This window comes from Danio rerio, chromosome 14, assembly GCF_049306965.1.
Source record: "Danio rerio strain Tuebingen ecotype United States chromosome 14, GRCz12tu, whole genome shotgun sequence".
NCBI lineage: Eukaryota > Metazoa > Chordata > Actinopteri > Cypriniformes > Danionidae > Danio > Danio rerio.
The window spans coordinates 10,502,373-10,522,071 of NC_133189.1; the positions used below are offsets into that span (position 1 = coordinate 10,502,373).

A 19,699-nucleotide genomic window follows, 5' to 3' on the forward strand; every position below is an offset into this window, starting at 1 on the left:
ATAATAATAATAATAATAATAATAATAATAAATGTTCTTCTTATTATTATTAATTTTGTTATTATTATTATTTTTTTTAGTTTGTTTGATATTATTTGTTTATTATTATTACTATTATTATTATTATTATTATTATTATTATTATCATCAATTTGTCAGTTTGGTTATAATAATAATAATAATAATAATAATAATAATAATAATAATAATAATAACAATAATAATAATAAATATTATTGTTATTATTATTACTATTATTATTATTTGTTAGTTTGTTTATTATTATTATTATTATTATTATTATTATTATGATGATGATGATGATTATTATTATTATTATTATTATTATTATTATTATTTGTTTGTTTTTTATTATTTATATTATTATTATTATTATTTGTTTTTTTGTTTAATAATATTTTATTATTATTATTATTATTATTATTATTATTATTATTATTCAAATAGAATTGCATAAAAAAAAGAGTATCAGTAAACTAAAAATTCACCAGTCACAATATTCTTTTGCTGCAACCCCCCGTAAACATGTTAATCGCATAACACCTTTATCTCTTGATATATTTTTGAGTTTTAGACCCCCTCCTTTTCTGAGGAAGACAAATGATCTGCCTTCGGCACTTGGGCAAAAACAATAAAGGTGCGTGACAATCTCTGCCCACACGTGAAGATGACGATGATGCGTGCGGGGGAACAGAAAGCTTCAAATATGTCAGATGACACTGAGATAAATGTATGTGTTATGCTGCTGTCTTGCCCTGTCAGAAGACAAGCAGGAAGGAGGGTCTCATAGCGGCCCATCAATTCATCTCTCATGAAAGCTCATTAGCAAACCAGTCTTCAGACAAGCTACTGTCTCGTCTCCTATTATCGTGTGACATGTGAAAAGCCTTGACCACTCACAATGGGTGCAGACAAGATTGCAGCATTGTGAATGAGTCTTGTTGGATTAACGCAAACAATTTCACAGTCACTGTTATTTATTATCTGACTATATGACTTATTGCTTTTCTCCCTATTTCCCCTTAAGTTAAATACAATAACCAGTTTTAGATTTAGATGTTCAGACAACAGTCTGTGGGTGTGACGTTTCAAACATAAGGCATAAAAAAAAACAGGATACACTACGGGGGATTTTTAAGTCATCCTCTGACTGGTTGATTTCTACAAGATTTATGGGGAATGTGTGTCACGCTCTTTAAAGGTCTGCCTGGAAACAAAGCTGTCTTGATGCCAAACCCCCTCATGGAAGAAGTAGAAGAAAAAAAAAAAACTATGTGTTTATAACCTTCATGCTTATCAGAGTTAACAACATATTGAATTATCAAAAATAAAAAATATATACTCAAAGATGTTTGCTTTAGAGCACTTAATGGAAACTTTTATTCAAAAGCTGGTTAGGTATATTTTGAAGCATGGATGATAGTTTGAGTTCATTCATGTGCTGGTTCTTAGCTGGTGAATAAACTGATTTATGATGGTTCTTAGCTGGCCATGGTCTGGTTCTTAGCTTGTAATGAGCTGGTCGTGTGCTGCTACTTAGATGGTCATGTTCTGGCTTTTAGTTTAAAAAGCTGGTTTAAGGTTGAGCTGGTTCTTAGCTGAAAAAAATACAGTTAAAATAACCCTTGTGTGCTGTTGGGGATGTTTTAATCCACTCTGGGCTGAGTTTGAGTCTTACAGTTTTTCTCAGTCGCTTTGGTGCATTTCTCACTACACTATTTACATTTGCACAACAGTTAATGCATTTCTCAAAACAATTAGTGCAAACTGCAAAACCTAGCTGATAACCTGCAAAAGCGCGTCACATGCTTAAAATGAATAGTTCATTCCTCAAAAGCAAGTATTCATGTCAATCAAACTGTCAGTATCGTCAAAATGAAACGTCCTGACACCATTATTTATGAACAAGATAGTCAAATGGCTTAGTCATGTTTTCATTATGACAGTTTACTCTGTACAGTTTTTTCAATGCAAAAAAAGTCAGATTTTGTTGACACTTCCTGAAAATGCTCAAGACAGCACTATAGACTATTTGCACAGCCATTTGAAAACTACAATAAAGTGAGACATCACTGCATTGAGTGAGTTATCTGAGTACAAGACACTGAATATGTATGTTTCACATTTTTACTGCATTTGCTCTTTGCAATCCTAATTTACTCACAGCATTATGCAAAAAAAATAAACACACCCTTATTTACAACAAACCTCTATTTAGGTAGAGCTGTGCACAACTGTACACAATATTGCAGTACATATTGGAACTGAGCCTACAACATACACAGGTCTGTAAATCATTCATCAAATTGTTCAATTTTAAAGACATTTTCAGGAAAATAAAGATTTAAATTTGTTTTATAAAATTTGATTGACAGATTTTGACAACTAATTCACCATTTTTTTGTATGTAACGACTCAAGTAATGAAATGAGGACTATTAGTTTTATATGGAATGACTATTCAGCATTTACAAGTTTAGTTCATTTTGACTGACATGACAGAAGCAAATGATAATGTTATAAATAGCAGAGAGTTGTATGAAAGCAACTGATGCTTGTCCAAAAGCATTCACAATTTGTTGAAAAGAATGAGAAACTGCTACTAGGGTGTGCACAAATGACTAATTGTTTTGAGAAATGCATAAACTGTTGTGCAAATGTAAATAGTGTAGTGAGAAATGCACCAAAGCGACTGAGAAAAACTGTAATATGGTCACAACTTTCTCTGTGTTTTGGCAAATTAAATGTTTTTTTGGTGACCAATCTTATTTTTACACATATTTTGGGAAAATGCTTTGACAGATTTCAAAAACATTACAATAAACTTTCATTTTCCCACCCTTTTGTTATGGTTGTGGCTGTTTTTGACCCATTGACTTAAATTATAATGTCATTTTTTGATTGCAAAGTCAAAACACAATATAATGATGCAAAATGTCTTTTGTGTATAAGTGTTCTCAGAATGTTATTTAATATTATATATTGTGTTATTATATATACAGTATAATAGTGTAATACACACACACACACACACACACACACACACACACACACAGACACACAGTTAGGTCCATAATCTATAAACATAGACACAATTCCAATATTTTTGGTTCTATACACCAACACTATAGATTTAAAATCACATGAAACACGATGTGCTTTAACTGCAGACTGTCAGCTTTAATTTGAGGGTATTTACATCTTAATCAGGTAAACGGTGTAGGAATTACAACAGTTTGCATATATGCCTCCCACTTGTTAAGGGTCCAGAAGTAATTACACAATTGACTTCTAAGCTGTTCTATGGCAAGGTCTGTGTTATTCTCTCATTATCCCAATTACAATGAGCAGATAAAAGGTTCCGAGTCATTTCAAGTCTGCTATTTGCATTTGGAAACTGTTAGTCAACTCTTAACATGAAATCCAAAAAGCTGACACTATCAGTCAAGCAAAGCCATCATTAGGCTGAAAAAACAAAACGACCCCATCAGAGAGACAGCAAAAACATTAGGTGTGGCCAAAACAACAGTTTGACACATTCTTAAAAAGAAAGAATGCACCAGTGAGCTCAGAAATACCAAAAAACCCAGAAGACCATGGAAACAATGGTGGATGGCCAAATAACTTTCCCTGGTGAAGAAAACACCCTTCAAAACAGTTGGCCAGATCAAGAACGTGTGTGTGTTTCAGAGTCAACAATCAAGAGAAGACTTCAACAGAGTGAATACAGAGGGTTCATCACAAGATGTAAACCATTGGTAACCCTTGAAAAACAGGAAGGCCAGATTAATTGGGAAGAGAAGAGTATGGAGAAGTAAAGGAACTGCTCATGATTCTAAGCAGTGAGGCATGGTGGTAGTAGTGACGTGGCGTGGGCATGTATGACTGTCAATGGAACTGGTTCTTTTGTTTTTACTAATGATGTGACTGACAAATTCACAGTGCTTCAGAGTGCAGATGGAGAATGACCCAAAACATACTGCAAAAGGTCAAAAGAGTTTTTGAAGGGAAAGAAGTAGACGGTTATGCAATGGCCAAGCCAATCACCTAACTGAATCCGATTGAGCTTGCATTTCACTTGCTGAAGACAAAACTGAAGGTAAAACGCCCCAAGAACAAGCAGGAGTTGAGGCCTAGCAGGGCATCACCAGAAATGAAACCCAGCGTCTGGTGATGTCTAAGCGTTCAAGACCTCAGGATGTAACTGACTGCAAAGGATTTGCAACCAAGTATTAAAAAGTGAAAGTTTGATTTATGATTATTGTTCTGTCTAAATATTTTTGGACCCTCAAATTAAAGCTGACAGTCTGCAGTTGAAGAACGTCTTGTTCATTTCGTTTCAAATCGGTTGTGTTGGTGTATAGAGCCAAACATGTTAGAATTGAGTCAATGTACAAATATTTATGGACCTAACTACATCCTTTTTTAAGGATGTTTTTCAATCAAAATTATGAGAACATTCATCAATGTTCAATGTTTAATGTTCTAAAGACCTTCAAAAAATGTTGTGCTAAAATGTATTTTCTATCAACATTACAATAATCTTTCAAAAGCATTATCTTAATAATGATACATGCTAACATTTACAAAACATTTAATCAATGTTACGGATTGTTCTGAGAATGTTCTGTTAGCTGTTAGTAACCATTACTATGAATGGGAAAAAATGCAATAGCCTTGTCTTCTAAATAAATAAGCCAATCGCTATTTGGTGAAGTCATTGTGTCAGTGCAGCTGCTATTAGAAGCTTTAGTTGCACTAAGAACAAGAGCAGCTTTCAAATATGCAACTGCACATGTGCATTGAGTGGTTGTCCATGAAAAATAAGCTATTGAAACCTTTTTGTCAAATTTTATTGGAGTTAAATCATAAGCTTGGTGAACAGCTTTGGATATTGTGATGTTTCCCCATTTAAAAAAAAAAAGATAAAGCTGTACTTCAATGAATGAAAAGGCTACAAAAAAGGCGTTTCAAAAATTACCTTTGGTTTCGCAATCTTTTGTAAGAGAGCAAAGGCCAGTGATTTGTTCACGATCAGCACTTTAGAAGTTCTACTAGTGTTCTAGCCCAGTGGTCTGTGAAAAATCGAACTCAGATTACACTTGCACAGTGAAATATTCAAGACACAGTTGATTACATGTGTACATTATGCTCCTGTAAGGTTTACATGATGCTGTAATGCACACTGTATGATCGAGAACCAATTAAGGGTGCATATATAATTTGTTTCCTACCTAATAAAACAGCTCTCCCCTTAAAAGGGCTCTATGAATTAAATATACATTATCAAACAAGCAATGTACTAACTGAAGTGTACAGTATGAGATTAGTTTCATATTGCCTCAAGGAAAGCTTGAAAGACATTGTGAGGTTGCATGCTCAGATACAAGATGTGATCGCAGATTTTAGTATTCTTTTCACCTCAGAAAATCTATTGTTGTTGTATGCTGTGCTGGATTTAGCCCGGATGTGTGTACAGACGGGGGTGGTACGGCCGGAGGCTTGAACCAAGGGCCTGAATTCAAACAAGCTTCTCAGTTTTCTTCTCAGTATGTAGCTTAAGGCGCAAGGCTGACAATGAAAACAATAAGGGCATCTCCTTCAAAACTTGCTTCCCATATTCATCTAATACTCCTATCTTTACACTACTGTTTCTTTAAAGTATCCATGTGATGCTGTAGTCAAAGAGATAATTTCACATTACAGTTCATAAATGGAAATTCTAATGATCGATTGATTTCTTTACCAAGGACTTGTTTTTGCCGGAAATTATACAGCTCAAAGACCAAATGTGGATTGAACAACTACAGAAGGCTTCTGAACTCTGGCTCTGGAGATTCACTTTCCGGCCCTGATCAAAAAACATCTGAACAAGCTTAATCAAGGTCTTCATGATCACTAGAAAGCTACAGGCAAGTGAGATTGATCAAAGTTATAGCTAAACTCTGCAGGAAAGTGGACCTTGATGTGCAGACTTACAGTAACAACCCCAGACCTACAGTTGGTTTAGCAATGTCGACGGTGGAGGGAAAAAAACTAAAAAACTAAAGCAGATCAAATCCAACCACAGATGTCTGAAAGCTGTAATAAACTGACTGGAAAAACTAGATGAAAATGCCTGATTTTAAAGTACATTTTGCAACATTTTTGCACCTGAAATTTGAGTAAATCAAGGCATGTTCAAGAATGGTTACACTTTGCACGGTTTAGTTTAGTTTAAGACATTCTGTTGAATATAGCAATTTTGTAACTATACAACAAGTAAGTAATTGGAATACAATATTAAGCCATAGTAACATTAAAGTATAAACATGTAAAATTAATTTGTGCAGTGCAGCAACAAGAGCCAGGATAAAACAAGATGATGCAACACTGATAAAACAAGCGACATGTACAAAGACATTATAGGCCCTATCATACACCCGGCGCAATAAGGTGCAAGATGTGTTTGGCATGATTTGTTGCTTTTTTTAGATCAGTGCCACAGTATTTTTTTAAATTTTGCGCAACGTTGTTTAAATAGCTAAAATCCATTTGCGCCATTTTGTGTACTCATGGGTGTGCTGGTCTATAAAAGAGGTGTGTTAAGGCGAATTGTTGGCGCGTTACTATTTTGAGGAACTAAAATAGATCGTGCCATTGACCAGCTGGTGTAAAGTCCAGTGCAGATTGTGTTAGTTATGCGCCTGTGTGGGTCCTAAACTTTGCTTAATACACACAGGATGTACAGCAATACACAAATATCTTTACATTTGTAAAAAATTAAAGGATAAAAAACTTACAAAAATTATGACAGTTTTTTTCTCAGTGGCTTCTCACTACACTCAAAACAATTAGTACAAATTGAAAAACCTAGTTGATAACCTGCAAAAGCGTGTCACTTGCTCAAAATGGATAGCTCATTCCTCAAAAGCAAGTATTGATGTCAATGAAAGTGTCAGTGTCATCAAGATGAAAAGTCCTAACACCATTGTTTATGAACAAGATAGTCAAATGGCTTTGTTCTGTATTCTTCCAATGCAAAAAAAGGCAGATTTTTGTGACACTTTCTGAAAATGCTCAAGACAGCACTATATGCACAGCCATTTGAAAACTACAAAAAAGTTAAACATCACTGCATGAATGAACACAAAAGGCGTGAATGGCGCGATTTGTTGTTATTTTCAGACCAGCGCAACAGTAATTTTCACAATTTGCACCACGTTGTTTAAATAATAAATTCATTTGCTCCACTTTATGGATGTATGCTGATCTGATTGATCAATACACAAATATCTTTACATACTGTATGAAAAAAAAATTAAAGAATTAAAATGTTACAAAAATTATTATTTTCTACATAAATATAAAGACCACTACCTCCATGCCTTCTTCACCTCGGGGTGCTTTTTTAGTATATTAATGACAATTTGCATTTGTATAATGTTATTAAAACTAGCAATAATATTTATTATATGCAAATTTATATTTGCTTTAATTAGAAAACGATGTCCACCTGTCGGGTTTTGGAGAAGTATGCATATGGGGCATAAGAACAGCAAGTGTTTGGATATAAATATATTGTTTTTTGACCATTCTTCGTTATTAATGTTCATTGAATCGCTTTCTGAAAACTAGAACTGAATTTAGAAATAGTTTTGAAACAAATCTTTGCACTTAAAAAACAAAATTCAATATGTAGGCTAATGGATTTCTTCAGTGGAGTGCATACAACACCGTTTCCTTATACAGAAAAGTAAAGGAGTAAAAGTAAAGAGAAAGAGAAAGTAAAGAGGCTTTATGAAGGAGGCTCGTTATTTATCCCTGTGCTGCAGATGGTCTGTTTAACTGTTTTCTTGCTAGTGATGCATTCAGTTTTTCCACTTACAAAGTCCTCCACGTAAATAGCAAATGTGCCATGGCACGGCAAAAAATGTAAAAATTCCCAAATGTCCAGGTTTGTTAATTTGCTGCATCGACCAACCAAGCATTTGTATATCACATTGTCTTCAGTATATACAACTTGAACACAAAAATATACATGGAAATTTTAGTAATGTGTTCATTAACTTATTAAGAAAAGTGCATTATGACAAAGTATTATGCAAACTTGTTCAGTCATTTTGCATGTAAAGACTTGCGCCATGAACAAACGATTTACTGTTGTGGGGGTAAGACTATTCAACAGACATACAATAATACATTTTGATCAACATGACATAAGGATTATTAAATGTACAGTAGGAAACATCTGAAAATTGCACATAATCATTTGCATGGAAGTACAAAATCATTTGCAACTTGTTCAAAGCAATAAGAAACTGCTCTTTTGATGTGCACAAGTGACACAGTGATCTTAAGGTTGAATAGGTAATTTTGAGAATTTCAATTCTGATCTGAGAAATGTAACCAAAGGACTGAGAAAAGCTTTAATAAAAATAACAGGCTTTATATGCTCGCAGTGAGCCACAAGCAGCACATTCAATGTTTTAACATGTTTTAAAAGTGTACCTGTGACTTTGAGCTCGGTGGTTCGTCTCACAACCTTGCTGCCATATTTAAGTTCACAAGTGTAATTTCCCCCATCGTCTTCTTGCACCTCTGGAATCCACAGACTGGTGGTGTTGATGATTATGGAGCTCCTCCACTCTTTCCTCTGACACTCCTGTGGAGATAGATAGATAGATAGATAGATAGATAGATAGATAGATAGATAGATAGATAGATAGATAGATAGATAGATAGATAGATAGATAGATAGATAGATAGATAGATAGATAGATAGATAGATAGATAGATAGATAGATAGATAGATAGATAGATAGATAGATAGATAGATAGATAGATAGATAGATAGATGGACAGATAGACAGATACTGTAGATGCATGGATAGATGGATAGATATTTCTAAATTCAGAATCATTGGTGGAAATTAATTAAGTATTTATGGGTACAAGAGCCAAAGGACTGCAGAATAAAAGATAAGCGACGTTACACCAAAACTCCACCTGCTAATATCAGTTGTGTATATATGCTAGCGTCAGGGAAATGTAGGTTAGTTGCGAACCTCTTGAATGTAATTCTTGTATTGCTTTGGGGTACCATAAACCAGAGCCCTGTCCTTGAATTATTCATTTGTATCTAATAAATTACTAATATTTTTGACATTGAAGAAAACCCTCTCCTGTCCTTTTTTATTGAATACGCATGGAATTGGCTAGTTATTCCAACCTAGTATGTCCAAATTCCATTGATACTACTTACATTCATACTATATAAAACAACATTTTCCAATGGTCATGTAGTAAATTCAAATACCTTAGTAGTAGCCTTGAGTAGTAGTCGATTTCGAACGCAGCCTTAGGTTAAGGTGACAGTTGAAAAGTTTTTTGCAGTGCCCCTTATAGATATCGATTGCCTAAGGAATTCCCCCCTTCCCCTCAAGGACTTTCATGGAGCCAGGATTTGTACTTAATTAGAGTGTTTTTATTTTGTGTAGTTTTATTTTAACTTTAATATATATATATATATATATATATATATATATATATATATATATATATATATATATATATATATATATATATATATATATATATATATATATATATATATATATAAAAATAAAAAATAAAATATATATATATATATATATATATATATATATATATATATAAAAAATAAATATATATATAAATATAATACTTTTATTCAAGTGATATATATATATATATATATATATATATATATATATATATATATATATATATATATATATATATATATATATATTTATGTATATATATATATATATATACATATAAATATATATATATATATATATATATATATATATATATATATATATATATATATATATATATATATATATATATATATATATATACACTGTTCAAAAGTAATTGACGGTTATAAACTAGTAGAGACTCTGCATTTAAGAGTAGAGCGAGAAAAAAAAAAATTCAGTAAGTTCTAGATGTAAAATTCATAGACACCTCATGCTGTGAGGATAACAATTCTGTACCTTGTACCAGGTCATGATCGGCTGCTTGTAGGGCGCCAGGTAGTCATCAATGTCAGGACAGGAGATCATTTTGCTCTTGGTGATCTCGGCTCTCTCCTGGTAACGTATTCGGCTGCTAAAGCAAAGTCCCTCTTCACTCTCCTCGACTGTCAGCGACATGGACACCTTCATACAGTATGTTGAGTTTCTGTGAACACACATCATTTTGACATATTAGAGATCATTTTGCTGTTTAAAATACCGCATGTTTCAGACTACCAAATCCTTTCTTGAGGACCTGAGCTGCCAAAATGTCTCCAGTTGAATTTTCTTCACATTGATGATGCCTTACTTTGCATTGGATTGTTTTCCATAACAACCAGAGGTAGCACAGGGTGGTCTGTGCCACTCAAAATTATGCTTGCCCCCACCAACAGCACAGAATGATCCCTGTATAACATCTGCGGTGGTGCGTAAGCAATTAAGAGGTATTTATAATTTCACATGTAGTCACATGTAGTACATCAAATCAACTTACAGTTTGGTTCACTGCCAATTACTTTCCATAGAATGCCATTGGATTAGAGTTCTGTCAGTTTCACAATGTCAATGGCATCGGATTAGAGTGTTACAGGATGCAGACCACTTCTTTGTTCATTGTAAGTATTAAATACCAGTATATACACATCAATATTCACATATGTTAATGTATCTGTTGAAAGCTCCTTAAAATGTGCGTGCTCATAGTTATTTAGTCGCATGCACCAGCACTGCTTAAAATAGAAATAGTAATGTAACAATTGTTAAACTGCTGTTTTAAAGATTACTGCCAAAGGAACAATTACAATTAAATAGTCTGCATGATAGTGTTAAATAATAAAATGCCAGTGTTCTAAGTAGAAAAGTAAACACCTACTTGTATGAACGAATAAATAAGCATATTTGTGTGGTAGTCTTAATTCGTAATTGATTTATTTATATTTTTCACTTGTGATGTCCATAAGACTTTCATATTTAAATAGTTTTTGTCTTTAATAAGAGGATAATATGACTATTAAATATATAAAGTTGACTTTTTTATCATGGGACCACCTGACATATTAATGCATACTTCACAGTTTTTTGTTTTTTTTTACAGAGGTGACAAGAGAATCAATTCAATGACATTATAATGACACCAATAATTGCTGACAAATGTTTATAAAACATTGAGAATCAGAATGAAGTTGACTATAAATGTGGTATAAAACATTAGTTCTTAGGAAGTAGACATCACATTCTAAAGTAGTAACTGCAGTTTGATGGTATGTGCTTGGATGTTTGCCTCTAATAAGCAAAACAATTACCTCCATAAAACATAAAACATGATGTTAAGTCTGACATTAGTATACTTACACTGAAAATGCTGGGTTCCACACAATTAATAAAAAATTGTATTCACTTATTAGTTTTTACAAATTGAAATAGATAGAGCATAAAACAATTAAGTTGTTCTCCCAAAAAACAAGAATTGTGTTGTTTCCGCTCATTTTAAATAAGTAGTTTGAACAAAGAGCAAACTTCTATCTTTTTAGTCTATCTGACTAAATTTTTTCATGCACAACCAACTCTATGGTTTACAGAGAATGGTCCGAAAAAGGTAAAATATCCAGTGAGTGGCAGCTCTGTGGACGCAAATGCCTTGTTGATGCCAGAGGTCAGAGGAGAATAGCCAGACTGGTTAAAGCTGATAGAAAGGCAACAGTAACTCAAACAAACAATCAATACAACCTTGGTATGCAGAAGAGCATCTCTAAACACACAACATGTCGAATTTTGAGGTGGATGGGCTACAGCAGCAGAAGACCACACCGGGTGCCACTCCTGTCAGCTAAGAATGCTGACCATGTCTATCCCTTTTATGACCAAAGTGTACCCATCTTCTGATGGCTACTTCCAGCAGGATAACGTGCCATGTCATAAAGCGTGAATCATCTCATACTGGTTTCCTGAACAGGACAATGAGTTCACTGTACTTAAGTGGCCTCCACAGTCACCAGCTCTCAATCCAATAGAGCACCCTTGGGATGTGTTGGAATGGGAGATTTGCATTATGGATGTGCAGCTGACTGCAACTGTTTGATGCTATCATGTCAGTATGGACCAAAATCTCATAGGAATATACCTTGCTGAATCTATGCCACAAAGAATTAAGGTAGTTCTGAAGGCAAAAGGGGGTCCAACCCGGTACTAGTAAGGTGTACCTAATAAAGTGTCCAGTGAGTGTAGCTAGAGGATCAGATTTAGATATCATTGTTTTGATTTAGATCTCATCATGGTGACGTGCAGTATTTTTGCGCACAAATTAAAATTCTGAATTTACATGCCAACTATTGACAAATCTCTAACATTTTCCTACATCTGCCTTTTTTTGTCTGTGCAATATCAGGAAGCACATGGCTTATCCACATGTGCCAAAGCAAAACAATTACAAGTTCATTTAAAACGAACGGTTTAATAATTATTAACAACCCCTGCTGCTCCAGACTTGTCTTTCTGCTTCATCCCGTAACAACACTCAGCTGGATTAATTGAGAGTTGTGTCATGCAACTCGGTTATGAAAGAATCTGATAACTCGTGTCATGATGTTCAAAGGGAATCAATTAATGATGAAAATTCAGTGGATGTGAAATATGAGAATACATCTGCATGCAAATATACACCAAAGACGTGTTCGTCGAGAGAATGCCACGCTGAGATGAAACAAACTGCATCTCCCACACACAGGAAATGTCTCATTAAACATTTATATATGCATATCATTCAACTATGTAAAACGATCTTCCCTAGATGACAGGCTTTTTTTTTTTGGCAGAGGAAGTTCCTCGAATAGCGTTGACACCACGAGCGAGGGCTATTCCACATATGCACAATTTATTTATCTCGGTAGCATGAAAATAAAGCGTTTTGAAAGTCGACACAAATAGCATTATTTCTGGGCCAGTGCATATGTCAGCATGATGTGCGGGTGGAGATGTTACGACTATTACCAGCAATACTGAAACGAATGCGTGCAGACTTATCAGTAATAATGCATCTTATGTTTTTGTGATGGCGTTATTAGAAAGTCAGAGGTGAAAAGATCTGCTTCTGTCCCAAACGACATTGAGAGTGGACAATGGAAATAAGATCTTTCAAACCTTAAACCTGCTGACCTTAACCAGATTGTGCTGCCTTTCAGAATGCGTTAGAGCTCATGAGGAGAGATTTAGCCGTTATCGCGGCCTGAGGACGAGGGAAAGATACTTCCTAAGTACAACTTAACACAATCCAGCAGCGATTGATGAAGTGCCATCTGCCCTCCCGTTATGCTGTTAATTAGGACATTAGGCGAGCAGTAATGAGGCTACACTGGTCCAGTTGTGTCTGTGAAAGATGCCACTCTGCATATCATTAACAAGAATCCCAGTCATTTGCTAAAAATCATTATGTAAGAATTACAAAAAAAATATCCACGTTATTTATATGGTCATTTAAAATCATTTGCTGAAATTTTCACCGTGTTTTGGAATAGAGTGGAGGAACAATGATGTCAATTTGTAAGCAAAAACCTGGAAGCGAGTTAGCATTTTAGCAGTTATGGTTCCCTCATTCCAAAGCCGATGTTTTTTATTTTATTTTTTTTTTCAATAGGATTTCAGTCAAATCGCTTAAATAAGCTTCGTGGCTTACACAAACTCAAGATACTTTCATGTTTTACTCTACGACATAAAACATTGCAACGCTGTAGTAGTTTTTCCCGGTGAAACGAGTGCTTGCAGGATCGGGAAATACCATATTCAGAGAATCCACCAAACTTTGTTCTGATCACAGCCTTAGGAGAAATGTGTCTTAACTACAAAACGCTGGCTGGAGTGGTGCTTATGTTGGTTTTTGGTCACGAGAAGTCGACTTTCCGAGGCAAAGACTTTAATTTAAACAGAATTTAATGACAATTGCCTCTGCATCAGTCTCCTTTGATGCGTTTGATTACGCACAGGCAAGCACCCGGTTCAGGTCGATGCAGGAAGAAGATACGAGTTAAGGCAGATAAGAGTTTTTGTTAATTTGTCAAATAAATAAATGAACAATTTAGCCTATATGCTCGTCGTGCAAGTTCATTATTAAAATATGAATGAAACAAGCGATTAGAAAGTCTGCAAATTAAATAACAATCAATTATTTAATTTATTTAGGTTATGACGGAATTTTTACAACCCTCTCCATCAAAATGACAGACAATGAGAAAGTCTAACGCGACCACTGTATAGCGTGGATTATAATATAATAAACCGAGAGATTAAACCTGTGTCATGGACCGTATCTAAAAATAAGCTTGAAAAGTTGTCTGTACCAGGGCAGTGCTGACGTCACAATGTTTGCATTCAAGATCCAAAAGTGCTGAAAGTTGTATTTTTGTGTGAGAGTTATCCGGTTGGATAAACCGTGTAAGTGTAATGAACAATGTTTGAATACACAGCTTGTTATTTGCAATCTTCGAAAAGCCTATGGGAAAATCCTATGGGGATTTTATCGAGGGAACCAGTTTTATCTAGCAGCCGATTAGCCTACAAGGTGACGTCATAGTTCCTTCAATCTATTGCGCTCTCCACACATTTGTCGTTTTGTAAATCGCATGGTATTTCTAATATTTTTGTTAATGATATTCATATTTATTTGCTATATTTAGATATATATTGTATAGATATACACTGTAAAATGTATCCGGTAATTAGCTATTTTTTTCATGTTTATTTAATCTTTTGAATTGCATTATGGGATCCTTATCTTTCTTTTGACAAATTTTAATCATTGAAAGTGACTTTTATTAACATTTTACATATATATTGGGCCCTATCATACACATGGCGCAATAAGGTGCAAGACGTGTTTGGTGTGATTTCTTACTATTTTCAGACCAGCACAACAGTAATTTTCCCGTTTTGCATCACATTGTTTACATAGCAAATCCATTTGTGCTGCTTTGTGGAATCATTGGTTGTTCCGGTCTGAAAATAAGGTTTTAAGGCACATTGTTGGCACATTGCGATTTTGAATAACTGAAATAGACTGCGCCATTGACCAACAATTTTAGACTATGTCTAAAGTCCAGTGCAGAGTGCGTTAGTTATGCATCTATTCAGGTCCAAACACTTACACATTGCTTAATACACACAAGATGTATAGCAATACACAAATAGGAAACAAAATTAAGAATTAAAATGTTACAAAAAATATTGTTTTCAATGAAAATATTCGTTCGACCATGCGGCAGGGCGCAAACCATTTTTTTCCATCCTTAAAATAGCAAAGGTGGATTTGAACATGCCCTTAATGCTTTTGCACCATGTGCTTCAAACTTTAAACCAAGATTGTTAAAAAAGAAGCCATTGTCTGGGTTGGTGTTGTATATTACGACACAAAAACCTTGTAATAAACAGCCAGTACTTTTTCAGTTATTTTATTACTTATTTATTTTATTACTTATGACTAGAACCAGACAAAATCTGCTGACATTTTTTGCTATTTCTGCAAAGAATTCTGTAAAAAAATGTGGAATGATTTTAGAGTATCATAACTAAAAACATAATATATGAATATTCTGTGTGGGCTGTGTGTGTGTGATGAATTCTGTATGACTTATTTCTCTTTATATTATTTCATATACATTATATTATTTCAAGCTACTAAATGTTCAATAAAAACCTCTTTGTTACCTGTACAGTTGAATTTTCAACATCAAAATTTGAACGAGCAGAGATCAACATCCTAAAATGCACTTTAGAACCGTAAATAAACCGAAAACACTTGTGGATCCAAAAATACAGAAACTGTTAATAATAGATATTTTTGTGCAGAGTAGCATTACAGCGTCTCATTCATCTTTGTTATTGTGTCTTGAGGAGGTGAAGTACTGATTGAAAAAAATATTGTGCTGAACATGATTCAATTTTATGTTATAATTTTTAGGCCAAATTAGGTTGATGGTGACAAAAAAGATCTTTTAAAGGGCACCTATGATGAAAATCAAGTTTTATATGTTGTCAGGACAGAACTGTGTATATTTAGTGCCCACAGTCATATTGGAGTGATATAAACCCAACAAGTCCCTTTTTAAAAATTTGTTGACGTTAGAATAGGATCCAAATCCGAGTCATTTTTAAAGCCCATCGCAACGTGAAGTAGGAGTGCATTTTCCCCGCCCACCGAATTGATTGACAGGTGCCATGTTTCTATAATTACATGTATACACGTCTACAGAAATTTTTTTTTCAAAGAAACTGATATTAAAACATATGTAACAACTCTCTGTGATCAGCTGCACCTCAGTAATTAATTTGATAAGTTTTTAAACAGTGCATGTTTGTAACAAAGAGAGTAAAATTGCTATGCTATCCTTACTCACTATAATCACCACATGGAGTCAGTGAACACGCATATGTGTGTGTGTGTGTGTGTGTGTGTGTGTGTGAGTGTGTACTTGAGAATCATCATTTCAGAAAAGCTTTAATAAACTCCACCGCAAATACGTTAAATAAACTCACTTGGTATTTTTGACTAGTGATCTTATTTCAGCTTCATTCATGTCTGTTTCTATCACTGACTGCTGTTAATCTGACATCTTGTAAAAAAGGTAAAATGGGTATCCTTTACCAACAAATGTGATCCCAAATAAGAAATATGGGTTTGATTTTTGATATTGATATTGTTTAGACTTAAAATGAATACAAAAATACAAATACAAAAATGAATAATCTTTTGCCTGACACTGATCTTGAGATCTTGAGAAAAAAAAGTAAATTAACTGTTTTGTGTTTGCCTTTTGGTGATTGATGATAAAAAATAATATAGAGAGAAATAAGTCTGTAAAATAACAGAAAAAGAGCTTTCAGTTTACTACAAGGTTTTTGAACTGTAAAATAACAGCAACCCTGACAATGTATCACTTAAAAAAAAAATGTTAATAATTAATTTTTTCAAGCTTTTCAAGGTTAAAAGTTGTTGGAAGAAAGATCAAGATCTCACAATGCAATTCAAAAGCATAAATAAATTAGAAAAATATATAATAATATAAACATGAATCACAAAACATGGAAAACTGCTTATTATTGTTAAAAAAAAGTGCACTCATGAATCTCCTTAATATTGCATAGAATTATATTATTCCAGTTCTGAAAAAAAAAAAAAAAAAAAAAAAAAAACTTAATTGGCTTCCGGTTAAATATTGTACTCAGTAATTTTTGACAGAATATATTACAGATCTGATTTATATGAACTAACAAAACTGTTCAGTTGATGTTCTTAAATCTCACTTGAAAACATATTGTCGTCTTTTGGTTTAGATTGTTGTTGTGGAAAGGGCCCTTTTTATCTATTGTGGGAAAAACACCAGTTTTAACTCTTAATTTTATTCTGAACAATTACTGAAGAAACAAATATGTGCACTGTGCACTAAAAGTATTAAATGACTCTTTAAATGAGCTAGACGAAACAGTTAATAAGCACTTCACACAATTTACAGCAAGTCATTTCATGAACCACATGGCATGACATTTCAAACTGTGTCTCATTCTATAAATTTAAAGCACTAAAACACCCCTGTTAGAGCAAGATGAAGCTGCTTTGTTATTTGTTGCACAAATTAAAGAGAATGTATGCCTATTCAATCTTATAAAATGTATTTCTCTCACACAAAGGGCAAGATTTTCTAGGTTACCTGGTTTTGCGTGAGTATATTATGGAGATCTCCCAGTGTATGCGCCTCATGATTGTGTTTATTAACAATGATTGCCTTATTGTGTTGTGGAGTTTTTATTAACTGCAGCAGAGTAATGGTTTAAACTGTATTGAATGAGACCGTATTGATTGTTGACTGAGAAAGCCAACATGCTGTTCTGCCTGCTGTGTATTTCCTCTGCATTACACCTGTATTACTGCAACCCTCACTGCCTTAAAGATAACAGCTAAGACAGACATGGTAGTAAATTCATTTTAATACCGACTCCCTGCCACTAACAGAGAAAAAACACAGGCAGCCTCAGATATAGAACCATATGGTGTGGTTCTCACCATTATCCAAGATTATGTTATTTTGGTAACGTTCAAAATAGCAGATGCCTCAGGTAATGCTGCAATGAATCTAACATGATCAATTATTACATTTAAAGGATACAGATATTTGACTGGCCTGCCTGCAGTCCCAACCTGTCTTCAATAGAGAATGTGTGGTGCATTTTAAAGTGCAACATGCTGTAACTTGCTTTAGCTGGTTTTACATAGCTTGTTTTACTTGGTTTCTGGAACGTTCCTTTATCAGACTCAAATGCCAGTCCATGGACTAATTCTGATGGCATACGAGGTAAGCTACTGAGTAAACTGATCATGCCCAAAAAAGTCGTCTGTAAGTGGTCAACAGTATGGCAAAAAGGAACAGAAGTTGTCGGTGGTGTCATATCTCACCGCAGCATCAGTTTTACACACAGAATGCAGCCAGTCAGACTTAGCCCGGTGTACATATTTCACAGTTCTCAAAATTGTAGCCATGGGCACATATTCCCAATAAGGCTTTGCCGAATAGACAACTGGGTCATCTTAACGAACTGCAAAGTTGCCATTTTCACTTGTTTCTGTCATTAATGAAGCTCCTAGAGAGAACTTTTCTAGTTCAATTCTAGATCAATTCTAACTGTTGAGTCCTTGTCAATTTTGTAATACTCCTTTGTTTGTAATTTAATAATCACTATTAAAAACAAATGTATAATATATTTTGAAGAATGTTTTTAGCCGTGGTAAACTACAGAGAGCAAAAGCTACTATTCATCAACATTAATATCCATCCATGTTTTATTAGGTTATTTTTTTTATATATAAATATTTTTTTTGCCATGTACAATTATTAGTATGAGTGTTGATAGGCTTGTTTAAGGTTAGCTTATAAATTGATCAAGTTTAATTAGAGGAGTCAAATTCTGATAGCCACAGTTTGTAATGCTTTATTATGGACTTGTTTGCTTTATTATTTAACAAGACTTTTGCAGAGATCCAGCCTCAGATACAGATTAATGTGGTATGGTTCCCATCATTGTCCAAAAATATTTTCTAAAAACTGTTAGCATTTTTTTTTTTTTACAATTTTTTACCATAAGGTAGGATGTCCATTAAACTTTTAGAATGCCTCCTGCACATGGTGGTGAAGATACATACTACGTTTTTTAGTGATATATTAATGGGTTCTTAAATTATTTTAATAACATTCACAATGGTTGATGCCTGATATAATGCTGCAACAAATCTAGCAAGATTCAATTTTACATTTAAAGGATGCAGGTATTTGACTGGCCTGCCTGAAGTCCCAACCTGTCTCCAACAGAGAATGTGTGGTGCATTTGGAAGTGTAACCTGCTGTAACTTGCTTTAGCTGGTTTTACCTAGGTTGGTTTTACCTGGTTACTGAAACTTTTCTTCATCAGACTCAAATGCCAGTCCACACACTAATTCCAATGCCATACAAGGTAAGCTGCTGAGTAAACTGGTCATGCCCAAAAAATCGTCCATATGGAGATAAGTAATCAACAGTATGTCAAAAAAGAACAGAGGTTGTCGGTAGTGTCTGAGTTACCTAGTGATACATTAATTGGTTCTTAAATTATGTTGGT

General features: G+C 34.0%; 1 protein-coding gene across 2 annotated transcripts in view; it reads right to left on the reverse strand.

Moving 5' to 3' along the window:
• Nucleotides 1-19,699, reverse strand: part of il1rapl2 (interleukin 1 receptor accessory protein-like 2) — a 593,182-nt gene that overhangs the window by 225,506 nt on the left and 347,977 nt on the right. For both annotated transcript variants that reach the window (XM_068213146.2, NM_001142584.1), the window contains 2 exon segments: nt 10,046-10,232; nt 8,511-8,664 (listed from right to left, as the gene is read on the reverse strand). In XM_068213146.2, the coding sequence (XP_068069247.2) occupies nt 8,511-8,664; nt 10,046-10,232 (341 nt within the window).